This window comes from Lutjanus erythropterus, chromosome 6, assembly GCF_056507025.1.
Source record: "Lutjanus erythropterus isolate fLutEry1 chromosome 6, fLutEry1.hap2, whole genome shotgun sequence".
In the NCBI taxonomy this organism is placed as follows: Eukaryota; Metazoa; Chordata; class Actinopteri; order Lutjaniformes; family Lutjanidae; genus Lutjanus; species Lutjanus erythropterus.
The window spans coordinates 35,582,397-35,599,594 of NC_139322.1; the positions used below are offsets into that span (position 1 = coordinate 35,582,397).

At 42.1% G+C, this 17,198-nt stretch overlaps 1 protein-coding gene across 2 annotated transcripts in view; it reads left to right on the plus strand.

Moving 5' to 3' along the window:
• The window catches only part of LOC146325661 (solute carrier family 41 member 1-like), a 64,111-nt gene that overhangs the window by 18,449 nt on the left and 28,464 nt on the right, over window positions 1-17,198 (plus strand). For both annotated transcript variants that reach the window (XM_084721792.1, XM_084721793.1), the window contains exons 6-10: window positions 2,125-2,271; window positions 4,626-4,770; window positions 4,863-4,942; window positions 10,596-10,730; window positions 12,155-12,303. In XM_084721792.1, the coding sequence (XP_084577918.1) occupies window positions 2,125-2,271; window positions 4,626-4,770; window positions 4,863-4,942; window positions 10,596-10,730; window positions 12,155-12,303 (656 nt within the window). The remainder of the gene's footprint in view (window positions 1-2,124; window positions 2,272-4,625; window positions 4,771-4,862; window positions 4,943-10,595; window positions 10,731-12,154; window positions 12,304-17,198) is intronic.

Genomic DNA, 17,198 nt, shown 5'->3' on the forward strand with positions numbered 1-17,198 from the left:
ATGTCAACTGTGCGCGTAACAAGTCACTGTTTCAGAGCAGATCTCTCTCTGTTGTGTGAGTCACTTCCAGGTAGCATGTAAACACAGGTGTGAAGGTATCGCGAGATCTCATATATGGCATGTCATGCCGCTTGGGCAAGAAATTGATGAGTTTATGAAATTAATATTGCTTTTAAGGTGGATTAACTTCAGTCTCACTTTGTTTTTAGGAAAAACAATTATTGTCAGCTGTAAAAACTACAAAACTAAACCAACATGGAACCACTAACCACTAATGCAAACTGGTCAGAATTTATCAGAGCTCACGATGTGTTGTGTGGGCTAAAGAGGCATCTCCTTCCAGTTTAAAAGTCTGAAAGACTGTGTCTGTTAATGTTACTTTCTTCAAATATGGGTGTGTAAGTGCAGCGAGATCCAACATGAGAACAGCACTTTTAGAGTTTATTTGAATCCTGTCAAAAATAACAGATTTAAATCCAGCTGCACCATGTGCAAGAAAACACTCAAATGAAGAACTTTGGTATAGAGACACTGGAGTCACATGAGAAGTCAGAAAAACAAAAAGCTGCAATAAAAAATAATGACTGCCATTACCTTGTTCTGTATTTACATTGGGCTCCACCAACCCAGTCTGCACTAACTAATTCTATGACTCCTATTTTCCTTTATATCCTTTATACTTTTCTTTTTGCTAGGATGGACATAAAAGAGGTCATAAATTGCATTTAATATGGTCTTTAAAAGTCTTAAATTTAACTTAACCTGCAGTAACCCTGGTAAAATCAATGTGTGAATGCTCCAAAGATGCGGTGATGATTTAATCACCCAGAATCCAGAAAATGGCTGCCAAACAAACAGGTGGCAGGGTTCTCAAAAGCCCCTCAAAAATAGATTTTCAAGATTTACAGCCAAGAATTGGCATTTACAGGCACAGCTACTTTCTCTTTTACAGAGTGTAACGGTTATCCAGCTGCTTTATATGTTGACGCAGAGACACACAGGTGACCGCCTCATTCATCAATCAGTCTTTACTTCTTTTATTGGCTGCCCTGTTTATTGGGCAGTCGTTATGTCTTTACTTTGCTTTGTGATTTATGGAGGATCCACTTAGCTGAACTTCCTTTGAATGAAATGGTACATTGTCTTATTCATTTGATTGCAGTGATGAGAAAACTGATACCCCTCTTGGATCTGCCCTTTAAGTATGAAGCTGGAGTCATGAGACAGCTAGCTTAGCCGAGCATCAAGCCTGGAAACAAGGGGAAAAAGACAGAACTCCAGGATTAGTGAGTTTTAAACATGGCACATTTTCTTACCTTTACAAAGAGCGAGCCTGTTTCCCCCTGCGTATAATCTTTATGCTAAGCTGACACTCTGCAAAAAAAAGGGAGTAAGAGAAATTTCCAAAACGTGGCACTAATCCTTCAGCTGAAAGAAAAGATAAATGTAGCTTCTGTTTATGTAAATGCTAAAGCAGACACCATCAATCAGTCCAGTTCAGCCTACAGACTTGACAGGTTTTTCACGTAGCAGCAGGAGCACCTATCCCCAGATCACCCTTTCCCTTCATGTAAGAACTGCATAATCCATAATTTATCCTCACCATAAATGTTCTAGTGTTTAGCGGGCGTGATGAGAGAGGGAACCGATTCGCCCCTAGTTCTGTTTTTCTGCTAATGTCTTGAGTCATGTCTCAGCGGGGGAGTAACCTCTTTCCAGTTTTCCTCTCCTTACTCTGCCATTTTTAATTTTTCTCCATAAATCACTTTTCTTATTTTGCTCACTTCTAAATGCAGCCGGTTTAAGGCTCTTCTTTCCAGGAGGCTGTCTCTTGATGTTCTGAAAATTGTCTGTTTAGACACAGAAAAACTGACACATTTTGTTTCATTTTACCTTCAGACCGAGTCAGGCAAACAGTTTCCCCCTGCTCGCAGCTGTCGTCAGCATTTTGTTGTCTTGTAACTCTGATGAAAGCTCTCTCCCAAAACACGGAATCATTACTTTCTTTATACAGTTTGCGGTTGACTGATAACTTTTTCTCCATCATCCTGTTTTCTGTTTCTGTCCTTTCTGATGAACTCATTTCTCTCCTGTTTCTGTTTGTCTGCACTGTCCCCCCCACAGGTCTGGTGATGATTGGAGTGATCATCGGCTCCAGGAAGGTGGGGATCAACCCTGACAACGTGGCCACCCCCATCGCTGCCAGCCTGGGTGATCTGATCACCCTGTCCCTGCTGGCCGGGGTCAGCAGCACGCTCTATGAATACATAGGTGAGGAAATACAGAAACAGGAGCTGCGCCTCTGATTTATGAGCGTCTCTGCTAGATTTTAGCACCTACCGAGTATGACAGCAGTTTAAATCTGGATTTATATTTTGTCAAAGTAAGAGGAAGGTTTGAATTTCTTTGTTTTGTAGTAATGAGAACAAGAGAGATTTAGTCAAATGAGAAGGAACATCTTGACCATTACACAAAAATCATTTCCTGAGTTTGTCATGCTGGTAATCAGAACACAAGATGGCAGCAGAATTCATGTGTATTTTCTCAGTTAGCTTGTGTGTGTGTGTGTGTGTGTGTGTGTGTGTGTGTGTGTGTGTGTGTGTGTGTGTGTGTTCTGAGACTCTTGGCTCTAATTTCAGTTTGTGAAAGTGTTCCATGTTTGAATGTGTGCATTATAAATGTTTATCTTGCACGTAATTTTTATATTCTGATATAGGTGAAAACATGACTTTATCTTAGAGTTTATTACCTTTTTGTTTAACTTGACACAAATATTAATGACTTGAAATTCATGAAAATAATTTGAGCAATTATTTCTTTTACTGCGTTCACCTCATGTATAACGTATTGTTAAACGTCAACTATTGGTAGTAGTTCGTATTATTGCAGAACGTAATTACAGTGGTTTCTTTGAATGTATAGCGGTGCCTGGTAGGGCTGAGAAATATCGAAATCGCAATATGGTCTACTGCAATTTTCAAAACACTGTATGCGCAATATCTGTTAAAGGCAAAATGTGTGTCAAAATACCATTTTGTATTAAATATTGCAGTTCTGCAGATGTGTCCTGGCCAACACATCATTCTCTGATGATGATGTAAAAATGATCCTTTCCTCTAGTATCACAAATTATATTGCAATTGCAATATCAGTCAATTAGATATTTCTTCAAAATTGTTCAATCCTAATGTCAACTAAAGATAATAGTATTGATTATTCCACAATGCAATCATCAGTACTGTAATTGCAATGGCTTCTTTTAGGGTATAGCAATGCCCGTTTTTCATAAAACCACTGAGGCTGAGGTTTCCCTCCCTCAAATTTTCATCTAAGAAAAAACATGAGTGGCGTAAAGTCATCATAAGGTTTTCCTTAGTATGTTGCTAGAATGTCCTTAGTAACCAAACCAGTCTCTTGAAAGTGAAATAATTTGTGGAACGTATGACATTGGCTGAATTTATGGTGACTGGAGAGGAGGAAGAGATGCATTTCTGGGACGGGGAAATTCCACCGAACACTGAGTGAAACTTGCAACTTCAAGTAGCAACAGTCAGAGAGTACAGATTTGACTGTCGGATGGCATTAGCAACTTTACACTGATATACTTCTGTTTCATGTTAACGTTAAGCGTATCATTGAATTGACACTCACCGCTTTTTGTCGACTCCTGTCTATGTTTGGCTGTCTCCTTCCTCGCTGTCACTGTAATATTTTCATATTTCTTCATGACTTCATCTGCAGTTTGTTTTACAGCAGATTTCTCACATTGATTTTGTCAGTTCATTCTTGCCACATCTTCTGCTTGTGTGTATTTGTTATGGCTGCTTGGTTAACTTTATTTTGGATAATGTGCTTGTTCTTTCCATATTCCTCGAGGAAAACAACATTCTCATATTCTGTCCAGTTTGGCTTTCTTTTTCCTTTTGGGTATTCTCCTTGTCCATTTTGAAGAGGCTAACTAACACTGACAACAATGCTGTCAAGTAACGTTAAAGGATTATGATGTGAGTGAAGTGTAACTATGGTAACTGAAGTGCACTTGTGCTGTATTATGACAGTTACTACTGTGAAAGCCTCAGTCTAATCACTTAACCAAGGAGACAACCTAAGAAACTTTATGCAGCGCTCCTAAATGAACCTCTTAGGTTAGGAAAATATTATGTGTAAGGGACAAACTTAAAGGTGGGGTGGTCTAATCTAATCCAAGACACTTTTTATCACAGTCCTCTATCTCCCCGTTCTGTGTGCGCTGAAAAGAAAACTGATGTTTCTACACAGCTTTGGCTCAGTAAATGGGAAACAAAAAGTGACGCCACGCAACACTATTCCAGCCGATCAGTGACAGGTTGCATTTATGTCTGTGCATGGGACAAGGGGAAGGGGAGGTGGGGCGGAGAGGGACGATAAATCCTTTGAAGGAGGATTTGTTTGGCTGTTGAGTTCAAATATAAACAATCTTTCTCCAGAATCACATTCCCCATGTTTAACTCAGAAACCAAATGAAGTATCTGCATCTGGACGCTGTTTTTTATTTATAATCGTTTTTTTGTGACTGTCAAAATAACGAGGATATAAGAGGATGTCAGTTTATTCTTCACCTCCTCGTGCCTGTTTCTGTCCCGCAGATGTATGGTACCTGTCCCCCCTGGTGTGTCTGGTCTTCCTGGGTCTGATCCCACTGTGGGTGGTGGTGGCCCGACAGAGCCCTCAGATCAGGGAGGTTCTCCTCTCAGGGTGGCAGCCTGTTATAGTAGCCATGTCCATTAGCAGGTATGCACTGAAACACCTGTTCATTGCTTCATTTAATTATTCATTAAGAATTAGCACATGGTTCTGATTGTCTTTGTGTTTGTGATTTACAGTTTTGGAGGCCTTATACTGGACAAGACAGTGAGTGATCCCAACTTCGAGGGCATGGCTGTCTTCACGCCGGTCATTAACGGTAAAGTGATAGGTCTTTACAACTAGCTAGCTAGCTTGCAAGTTTTATCAGAATTTTAGCCATTTATTGGATGTTGTTGTTCAGAGCAACCCTTCAGGAACACACATCATTATGATTAAAGGTGCAATAGGCAATAAGTTTGGTTTAAATCTTTCAAAAATGAACTAACAACATCAGCAGAATATGAGAAAATAACAGTGTTGACACTATATCAAAGAAATCTTTGTATTGTGTTACAGAGGTATTTACTGAAGTTAGCATGTTAACCAGCTGGCTCCAGTGCATACTGTCTTATAATACCTCTCTGTAGTTTGTGCTGGCAGATGTGTGCTGAGCGACAAGTTCACTTGTTCCACGAGTTCTCAAGTCAAAAAATCAACTCACAACATGTCAAGATAGGAATATTCACATTTTCCTTATTAAACAGAAATATACAACTGTACACCCGAATCAGAGTTTAACTCTTTTAACAAACTAAGACTAGCTTAATTCATTCAGACTCAACAGAAACAAAACAAAATTCAAAAGGATTTTCTTCCCACTCTTCCTTCAGCTTTGCTTTGGTTTATATAAACCCTTAATTCACCAAGTTAGATGTAAAAATACTGTGGGTCTACATGCCACTGATGCCCACCCCCTCGTTGCTCCTTTCCAGCTTCAAGCCCGTCCCTGTTAGTCGTGTCTTCATCGTCCCTTGTGTCTTAGTCCTGGTTGGAGCCGCTGTAAATCAACTCCATAGTGTATCTTTTTGTGATCAAATTGGCTTCCGTCTGGGACTGTGTTTGGTGCCAGTTTGGACGTGTTCATTCATTCACCCTGGGCCTGAAAACCACTCAGTCAGTTAATGAGAAAGCTAGCTGCACAGCTAACAGAGCTAACTAGCCAACAGCAGCTACAGTAAGCGGTTGCTCTAGTGATATGGTGCCCCTGTTTGTTTGGAGTATGAATTCAACAGGTGGTTCATTCTTACGTATTGCACCTTTAAACCATCCTGCAGGTTCTTCACTAGTGTCCTGCCTTCAATCAGAATGCTAAAGACTCAGCAGCATGCTGAAATTATATTGATGTAAAAACAGGAGTGAATGCAGTGTGGGGGGTAAACAGGAGGGCAGCAGCAGTTTGAAGCCTGACTCAAGGCAAACAAGATATTCATTGTGACTGACTGCATCACCTGATGGTGAGTTGAAGTGATAATATTCATTTTAGTCAGATACACTTGTTCACATAGTCAGACCTGTTCATGTCTCAAAAGTTGTTTGGAGGTACAGGTTGTGCTCTTTTGGTGCTTCCTGTGTAAATCTGAGCAGCATACTAAACACCGAGTTGACAGCGCAGTCCGACTCTCAGAACAGCACAGTAATGCCTCTCACTCAGATTTCACTCCGATTCGGTGCTGAGTGCATCACTAATCCCCAACAACATTCCTCGGCTTCATCCAATGACTTTTTTGATTGATTTCCTTCCTTCCAGGAAGCCACCGGCGGCTTCTAGTTTTCTTTTTTTTCACCTTCTTTTCTCACTCAAGTTATTTTGCGTGGTTGTGCAGCTGCATGCAGTGACTGATTTAAAAATGCAGGTAAATTTAAAGATGCCTGGCAAGTGACATAAAGCATTGCTTTCAAGAGTGGTGTGATCAGAAAATGGAAGATAGATATGCAATAATGTAATCAAAAGGATAATATCAATGTGATTATTTCTTTGACTGAAGTGTCCTTTCGAGTGACTCTGAGGCAGTGGAGTTGTTGTCAAAGATAAGCAAAAAATGTTCCCTAAAAAACATATAGTCTGAAATTGGCAAACGTATTTAAATCTTCTGCTGTCTGATAAAAAACAAAAAAAACCTTTGAATCTGACCAGGCATTTGGTGCCAACAGTTTTTATACTCACTTTTCATTCAGTACCAAAATAGTATTATGGTCTGGTACCCAGCCGTCACAAAAAGGGCAGTGATCAGAACGTTCCTCGCTTAAAACTGAATCACCATACTTAATGACCGACTGTATCTCAATCACTTATTTTCAAGTTGATTCGAATTGCCAGTGTGAAATGAACTGAAACCAGCGGCAGTCTGGAAGGAGGGAAGTCAGTCTAAAATCATATGTGATCCTTTGGAAAATGTTTGACTCTAATATTAAAGTATAGATGATTTACTGTAAATGGGCTAAAACAGCTGCCAGGATGTCCTGTAAATGAAGCCTTAAAACCACTGGAACATTTTCAGGAGCACCAGCTATTTCAGATGCACCAAGGCCATCATCTGGAGCGTCAGACTGCTCTGACAAATCACTCTCCAGTTCCATTTAGTTCAAAAGAGTTAGACGGTTTGTCCAAAATGTGAAACAACTTCACAACTTTATTCACTGATTTGAGTTAAACTGGATTATATTTTGTGGAGAAATATTGGTGTGGTTTTACTTCTGATGTCCTCCTGCTGCTCTGCCTCATCTCTCAGTGATTTTTCTCAGTTTTCTGATGGATAAATAGCTGTACTTGTTGCTAAAATAGCTAACTGCTGCTAACTGTAACTGTTAGCTGCCATCAACAGGCAACAGAACCGGGCCCAGCAGCCTCTCGGTGAACACGGCCAGACCGGATTCAAAGACAGCCTCAGAGACCGACTGGGAAGACAGTACCAATTTACTGATTTGATTTGACCTCATTTACTGAGTTTCTCTTTCTGATGCAGCCAAACTCGTTTCTTGAGATAGTGTTGCATTCATCGAACACATCAGTCCTCATCCTAAAAGCCTTTTCTCTTGTAGTGTTTGAAAATAGGAGCATGTATGTACCGAGTGTATAAGCTCAGCAGCCAAAGAAGGAATACTAGTCTGATCTCACATTTTTCCTTATCATACTTAGAACACTATTTATCACTAATTTCTGCTTGGATCATCAGCTGGTGAGGATGCTGACTTTGTCAAGGTTCTTTTGCGGATTTGTCATCCTACAACACAGGGTCGCACAACGAAATACAAATTGTAGACCTTTTATGCGCCACAAAAAAAAAACAAAAAAAACAAAAGAAAACTTTTGTTGCTTTTTTTAAGTGCTTAGAATGACTTTATAATTTTCACAGGTTAAGGAAAGTAGCTGCTCTGTAGTCGGGGGTACGGCAGTGGATACTTCTGTATCTCTCGCCAGATGACATTTAGCATCAGCCTCCTTTTAGCATTATTTTATGTTTGTAGCCATAGGGTTCATATCTAAGATCCACTTTATAGGGTTCTTGTTTTCAGAGTCAGCTTGAAACATTCAAAATTCAGCTGAAGACTGCATTTGCAACTCATGGAGTTAAAGTTAGCTTAAAAATATTACATGGAACATTCGCATTTTGTTGACTTTTAATGTTAAAAGTGAAATTGAAGTGAAGGAAAATCTGCTCCTGCTTCTTTTTAAGTGGCTAACATAGGACTCACTGTAACTTTACCTGGAAAAATGTACTAAAACTATATTTTTAAAAAAAGCCAATCTTCTTGCAGATGGTCTTGTTAACTTTAGATCATACAGAGGCATCAGTAATAAATTGAGACTGTTTCATAAGCAGTTAAAAACTCCTAGTAGTGGCTTTGATTAGCCAGGTAGCGACAGCTGGTAAATTCTGCCAGCGATAGTTATCATTTGAGCTGAAAAAATCAATGCTGTTTGCTAGCTAGCTAACTAATGAACTTAAGCTCTGTGTCGCTAGAGGTTGAAGATTGATTGATAGGTGGATGTCATGATATTATTGGTTGAAATTGGTGGTTTCAAGCCTACAGAAGCTCACATCATATTTTGTTTTACAGGAAGAAAACTTGATTGGAATTTTTGGCATATATTGTTAAATAGGTGCCCAATGTGTCCAGGGATTATATCTTAGAGGGCATTTTTTAATTTCCTCTCCACTTAAATAAATTTCATTAAATGTAATAACCATCACAGTTGTGCAAATGAAACTACAGTACTGTGGTGGTAACTTGGTACTCTGCTTGAAGTCCACCACAGAAATGTCAAACATGTAAAAAGTCACTTTAAGTGCATTAGAGCTGTTAAGCAAGAGACGAGAAATCATCTGTCTTCATTAGCGATTCACTACAAGACTTAAATGAAGGGATTGAAATAATCAGGAGGACAGAAAACAACATTTTCCAGTGTGTATTGATTTTGTAAACTGACCCATGTCCAATCCCAAACAGTTTAATTTGACTTTCTGGATTAGCATGCAGCTCTTTTCTCCACGACAAAGTCCTAATCGGCCGTAGAAATCCGAAAATGAAACTACGCCTGACGATTTGTAGACACTTAATACACATAGAAAACTGATTTTCACCCCATAATGCTGATGAAAAATGCTGTTAGACATCGAGAAGTGGAGGCAAAAAAAAAAAAAAAGAAGCAGCCTTCAGAATACGTGGTTTGGCTGTGAAGTGACGCATGCAGTGCAGGAGAGAAGTCGATATAAACCACTAATGGTGCACACCCTGTGTCCTGGCACAGCTGACAGGGCCTTTAATAACCATCGACTCTCGCTGTCACTGTTTCTCATTCTGTCTCTGCCCATCTTCCTGCTGTTTCACAACCTCCCTCTCTTTCTCTCTCTCTCTTTGCACCACTCTCTGCTAAATTCTCAATTTGCCAATCTGGTTTGAATTTCCCATTTTCCCTCACTGGCTTGCATATAAACCGGTATTATGTTTTACGAAAAGTTCCCTCAAGTCATTTCCATCTCACAAAAGAACATCTGTGCAGTTTTTTGGGGTAAATACTTGGAAAGGTGTTTGATGTAACTGAATTATGCGCAGATACTCTCGTCAACGACAGAATTAAAGTCTTTGAAAGCTGGTAGGATCTGGTTGTTGTTTTCCATCCAGCAGTAACGCGGCTTTGAAGAAGTGAATAAAAAAGGCTCAAGTCACACCAGAATGAGAGGATAAAATCTCATCTTCGGTCTCCTGTTTAACCCCGCTGAGCTTTTTTTCTCGCTTTGATGCACGACACATCTGGGAGCAGTTTAAAAATCTCCAGATGACTTATCAGACAGATCTGACATCTTGACACATAAGCGAGTCAGGAACAAGTTATCTATCAGAATTTAAGAAGTGGCACATAATGATTTCTGCACAACCAGACTCATATTTCACTGTCAGAACCACGCAGCTGCACGAGGATGATTTCCTTTCCATGCACACGTGCCGCCGCTCTCGTGTCTGAGAGGTATCGGGTGGAGCTTTTGTTTGTGCTCTTTTTTTTCAAACACTTTGACTCCGCCGGCCAGATCTGAGCTGTGCTTTGGCCTGTGCGGCTTATTAAGATGGACTCCGCTCTCTGTAAAACCCCCGGCCGGATCACGGCTCAGCCAAGCTTGTGTCATTGCTTGGCTTAATTTGCGGGCAGGCGACAATGAAAAAGATGAAGCGTAACTGATTCTAAAGCTGTTGTGGGAAAGAACTCTCTGTTTCAGTTCATTGTGATGTTATAAATCAGCATCAGCTTTTCAAACCAATCCATGTGGAAAACAATAAGTCTTTGACATGAAGACACGCATAATAAATTGTGATGTTTTTTTTGGTAGAAATTAAGTTACAACCAGCAAATTAAAGTGGTGTCTGTTTCTTGCACTTATCCTTTATTTATATATTCACTCACCCACTCACTCAGTCTGTCCTCCCCTGTGTAGGGGTGGGTGGTAACTTGGTGGCCATCCAGGCCAGTAGGATCTCCACCTACCTGCACTTCTGGACCATCCCAGGGGTGCTGCCCTACAAGATGAGGCAGCACTGGCCCAATCCCTGCATCACCTTCTTCTCCTCAGGTAACACTGCCAAGCTGAATGCAAACTCTCTATACAAATAAAACCTAAAGTGCTTACCCAACAGTGACTGTCGAATAAATTTAAATTCCTAGATGGCAGGTGTCAGAAGCAACTCAACTTAACTCAGCTCAGCTTTAGTTATAAAGCAGCTTTCATACACAAACCGAAGTTTGAAGCTTAAAAGACAAAGGTTATAACAAAAGAAATTAAAAGCCAGAATAAAAAGATAGCTCCTTACTTTCCTTTTAAAAAAGTAAAGACCTGTCCAACCTTTGAAAGCAAACTCCAGTTACTGCTGCATTATGCATTCATAATGCATTCACACGTTCTTCTCCATGGTCAGGTACTTCTTTAAAGCTGCACTAATCAGTGCTGTGTAACACAGTTCAGTTAAAAAAAGAAAACATTAAAAATACATTAAAAAATCCCTGATTCATGTCTGTCTCATCCCCTTTCCCGTCACTCTTCAGCTCCTCTATCAATAGAGACAAAAAGCCCCCCAGAAATAATCTCAGACCTGCCACACCTTTGGGGTTACCGCACAGTGGAGGAAATCCTGGTCGTCCCTTGGAAACAGCGTATAAATTCTTCTCTTGGAGTCTAAACACTGGTGGTTAGAGAACAGTAGATGTAATTTTTGATAACCAGAGACTTTTTCTGGAGTTGATCTTAATGGATTTGATTTGGAGTAGAAAATCCTGAGAAACTTAAAAAATACAAGCTGGGCTGGCTGTGGACTGTGGGTGCGTTTACACATGCTTTATTATCCTGGTTTAGAGCCTTATCCTGGTTTTGATTTCATTTGTCATTTCATTTTTATCATCATACACCTGTACACATGACTTTAACAGTCTCCGGGTTTATGGTCGTCTGTGTGCGGCTGTCTTCATTTCTCGCCATGTCAGTCACTCTGTTCTGAACAAAGAACATTCAGAAATCTGGTTAGATGTTCACATGCCACAGTTTGATGGTTTCAGCTGGGTGATATATTCAGTTTTCTCAACCCAGGATAATGACTCACACAGGTTTCTTGAATCAGAATGTTTACATAACCAGGATACTCTGAAATACCTGATCATAACCAGGATACTCTGAAATACCTGATCATAACCAGGATACTAGTGCACATGTAAACACACTCAGTACATGCTGGGGTAGTGTCTATTTTTCATAACTTTTTTGCCTTTTAGCTGCTTTTTGTGAGTTATTTAGTGATGTCTGCAAATATCATATCTGTGCCCAAAACTGATATAATATCGTATGATGATAAAACTTAGCAGGTGTAGCCTGATGTCAAACACGTTAAACTCGAACAAACCATCACACAGCAGACAGGAGTGAGTTAACAGCAGGGAGAACTCAGTGTGTAAAGAAGCCCGTCTGTTAACTGAATGAACTGAATGAAGTTCTCTTTTCTCTCCCAGGGGTGAACTCCAAGTCAGCACGGGTGCTCCTGATGCTGGTCGTCCCCGGTCACCTGGTCTTCCTCTACGCCATCTCTCTGCTGCAGGGAGACGAGGCGCCAATCTCCGTAGCCTTCACCATCTGCTACCTGTGTGCCGCTCTGCTGCAGGTAAACTGATGACGGCTCATCCATTTTACACATTTTGTTAGATGTTCTCGTGTCATGTCTTCACAATCTCGTCAGCTGTGGTGGGTGGGTGAACTGAATGGTTGCTCATGAACTCGTTGGCCCTCAGTTGGCCCTTTCGTTTCACACGACACTCTGATACAAACACTGTGGAAACCAGTCATCAGAAGGTACGACTTTGTACAGTCTGGTAAAAAAAATGGCTGCTGCCACCTGTTAGCTAACTGTGAAACGACCTGCGCCAGATGTTGGTGTTTCAGCAGCTCGGTGAGATAAAGATTTGTTCCAGGACAGAACAAGAAGTACACTGCACTGCCATGGTCACCTTTCTGAGCCCCTCAACATAAAGTCATCTCAGCTGCTCGGGATTTGTAAGAGCCTGAGGCTCATTATGTTTGACGGTGTTGTTAGAACAAATGCACAAAACAAGTTGTTGTGTCTTTTGGCACCAAGTCAGTGACTGTCTGGCAGTATCCATACTCTCTCTGAGTTTGAAATAAGTCGCAGATTTATTTATCTGTGCGAGTCCAGAAGCTCTGACTTAGACCTTGAATGATTTCACTGTTGGAAGATTCATGATGCTGCTAGTGAGTTCACTCGCCTGGCTGATGTGATAAAATAACACACAAAACATAAGCAGGTGCAGAAAGAAACACACTTGTACATAATTTATGTGAGCTGAAGTCCAGCAGTTCTATAGAAAGCCCTTTTAACATTACAGTAGTGGTAATAGCAAATATAACTAGAACTGCAAGCAGTTATGAACGGGGGCCAAGCCTCCCCGCGCGATCCCGGTCCCCGCGGCCCTCGGAACCCGCCGCCGCGGGCCCCGAGGGACGCAGGGCTCGGGGCGATCGCGGGGACGCGCGCCGTCGTCCGAGCCGCGGCCTTCCAGTTCAGGGCAATTGTCAGGACACAGTCTGATGCTGAGCTGCAGTATTCACTGTAGTGGGTGTGCACTGTTAGTGCCAAAGGCAGAATGCGTGGTGATTTTGATTTGTTGTAATAAATCCCGCCCACTTTGACCAATCATTACGTAAGTTGGCGGTTGGCATCAGGAGGGAGTCCACATCATGCACAGCGAATTTCGTAGGAATCCGAGCAACTTTTCGGAAACTCGATTTTTTGGGGTTTGTAGCGCCCCCTATTGGCCGATCCGCACCAAATTTGGCACAGAGTCTGCGGATGACCTCTGGAACCACCGTGTTAAGTTTGGAGTCGAAAAACTTAAGTTTGACCGAAATATGACACAACATGTGTTTTTTAAGCTAGCCGAAAAATAGTTCGGTTATAATTAGCGAATTTTTTGTCGTGCAACAATTCTTTTGATAACTTTAGATCAGACACGTCTAGACATTGTATGTGCAAAGTTTGGCGCAGATAGCGCTTAAACTGTAGGAGGAGTTCGAAAAAGTAGGTTTCGGACACGCGGCGACTTAGCGACGGGAATTTTCGGCGAAAGTGGGCGGGGCCTACGTCAAAAAGTCCAGCGCTATTTGGGGAATACGGCAATATAAGATTTTTCAACGGGTCATTTAAAATGTGGAAGTTATAGGTAAAAATGCGTTATAGCGCCCCCTAGTGGAGCACAAACGCGATTTTCGGTAGGCGGGGTCTGAGTCCTATTCTACATGCACCCATAAAATTTCAAAGCCCTAAGTGTTATACTTTGGCAGAAATTATTTTTTTTTGTTTATCTTGTCATAAGCCCCGCCCACATTGACCTGTCATGACCCCCTTGAAGTTATGGCCTCAGGACCGGCCCTACTTCGTACGGACCAAATTTCGTAGAAATCGGTGCAGCCGTTCTAGAGATATAAACTTCCCATATCTCTAGCGCCCCCTAGGAGCCAACATTCGCCAAATTCAGCTCATAGGCTCCCAGTCTCATGCCAACCAAGGATCTCTGATTTGGTGTCGATAGCATTTACTTTGACCGAGATATGCAAGATTTTCCATTTTTACGGCTAGCTACGCAAATTTGTTCGTTAATAATTCGCGGAATTTTCAACCCAAAAAACATCTCTTGATAACTTAAGCTCAGGAGCAGCAGAAGAGTGTCCGGGCCAATTTTCGTGCAGATCAAACAAAATCCCTAGGAGGAGTTGGAAAAAGCAGGTTTGCCAGTTTTCGTGATTTTGCGAAAAAATTATTTAGGCGGAAGTGGGCGTGGCCAATTACAAAGTGACTCAGCTCCATTCAAGGAATATGGGGATATAAGGTTTTTGAATGTGCGACATACGGTGTGGGAGTTATAGGCCAAAACGCGTTGTCCTTGGTTATAGCGCCCCCTGTAGGCGGACGTGTGCAGTTTTTTGTGTCTGAGGTACGTGCGGGGGTGTGGGCCAACCCTCCAAATTGCACCGCCCTACCTTGCACGGTTTAGCCTGCAGCATGAGTTTTATCGGGAGAAGAATAAAAATAATAATAATTAAAGCTGCAAGCAGCTGTGACCGGGCCCGAGCACCGCCGCGCCACTCGGGGGGGGCAGCCACCGCCGCCCGCCGGCCGGACCCGCCCCGGAGCGGACAGGCCATGCGTCGCCGCGACCGTCCGACGTCGACCCGAAGCCACGGTCCGCCCCGAAAACCAAACTGCTCTCGACACCCACTCACCCCCGTGCCGATGCGAGGACGGGTGAAGACCTCAAGTGCGCACAAATAACCCACAAAATGTCTGCGTACCGCTCCCGTGGTGTGATTTAAGTGTCTGTAAGAGGCGACAGTAAAATGTAACCCAAAAAGACACCATTTACACCGTGTTTTCAGCCCAATTGTCAACTGTAGCCTCTGAGACTGGAAATGCATGCACACGGCTGAAGCACGTACACAAGCTGTATCACAAGCGGCACAGCTGCAGCCAAAAAACACCGTGTCTCCTCTATGTCCAAGTGCTCAGACATTTTCTTCTTTTTTGAATGTTTGCTAAGGAAACTCTATGCATAACTGCTTCCAGTCTTACACAGATGTGTTCAGGGCATGCCTATTATCACACATGTGAAGTTTGATGTAGATTGGACAATTTACACTAAACTTATAGCAATTTCCTGTTTCATGGCGAAACGCCAAAATTCGCCGCCACGCTACAGCCACAGTGTTTAACGCTGACCAAATCTTTTAATAAGTTTTAATCACACACTTGTCTAGATGGTCCACTCAAATTTTCAAGTCAATTGAAACATTTGTGTAGGAGAAATTAGTTAAAAGATGTCATGTGAAAAATGCCAAAATTGAGCACGAAATTCAAAATTGCCGACTTCCTGTTGACTTTAGCCTATGGGTCCAAGAGACTTTTTTGTTCATCTTTCTGTGATACATATGTGTACCAATTTTCGTGCACGTCGGCGAAACTCACTATTTGCGGCGCCGCACGTCAAAGGGCGTGGTCAAGCCATTTGGACACGCCCATGGACAAAACTCATATCACATGTTCAGACTGGGACTGTTAATGAACATGTAAAGTTTCAGCCAGTTTTGACCAAGTACAGGGAGGCTAAAGCCACTTCCTGTGTTTTGGCGAAACGCATTAATGGGCGTGGCCAAGCCATTTGGCCACAGACATGGACGAAACTCATACCATATGTTCAGACCGGGACTGTTAATAAACATGTGAAGTTTCAGGCAGATCAGACCATGTACAGTCCAGTTATAGCAACTTCCTGTGTGTTGGCGAAACATGGACCTTCGCCAGGCCGCCAGGGCCACGCCGTTTTACGAGACGTCCTGATCTTCATGATGTAGCATCATCATGGTCTTAAGGCTTTTCAGACCAGATTGCAGAGTGATATGGTCAACGGGCTGGGATCAGGACCTCAAACAGTAAAACATGTCATTTCCTGTTGCCAACAGGGGGCGCTATGAGAATTATTGAATATTTTCATATAGGTGTGTTCAGGGCCAGACTATTATCAGACATGTGAAGTGTGGTGCAAATTGAACCTTTTACACAGAAGTTATATCAAAAAATTAAAAAATTGAATTTATGGCGAAACGCCAACATTCGCCGCCCCACTATGGCCACGCCCTTCAACTTGAGGAATATCTTTCAATAACTTTTGATGAGAGTGTAGTGCAGAAGGTAGCCAGCGAATTTGACGCCGTTCTGATTCTTCCTCTAGGAGGAGTTCGTTAAAATGCGAGACAAGTGAAACGCCAAAATGACCAGGAAATTCAAAATGGCCGACTTCCTGTCGGGTTTAGCCTATGGGTCCAAGAGACTTTTTTGTGCGTCTGGGTGTGATACACATGTGTACCAAGTTTCGTGCATGTCGGTCAAACGTGGCGGGGGGGCTGCTGTTTAAAGGGCGTGGTCAAGCCGTTTGGCCACGCCCATCGACGAAATTAATATCATACGTTCAGACCGGGACCTGTCATGCACACATGAAATTTCATGCTGATACAAACTTGCACACAAAAGTTATTGATGAATATGTCTTTTTTTCGGGCCGCGGTCCTTCGCCGCTCTCTAGCGTCGACACCCTTCGACGGACCGCCACGCCCTTCAAAATGTAGCATCACCCACTTGTTAAGGTCATCTTCACCAAATTTGAGCTAGAAATAATGAATGCATTTGGAGCAGCATGTCAAAACCCGGAAAAAGTCATTTTCTGCCACCACCAGGGGGCGCTATGACAGTTATGGAATATTTTCATATATTTGTGTTCAGGCCCATACACTGATCATACACATTAAGTTTGGTGCAGATCTGACCATGTACCCCAAAATTATAGCCATTTCCTGTTTCATGGCGAGACATCAAAATTCGCCGCCACCTGGCGCGCAGGCCCTTTATCAAAAACGTAAACCTTCAATAACTTTTGATCACAATGTTGTCTAGATGGTGCACAGTGATTTTGAAGTCGATACGACGAATCGTGT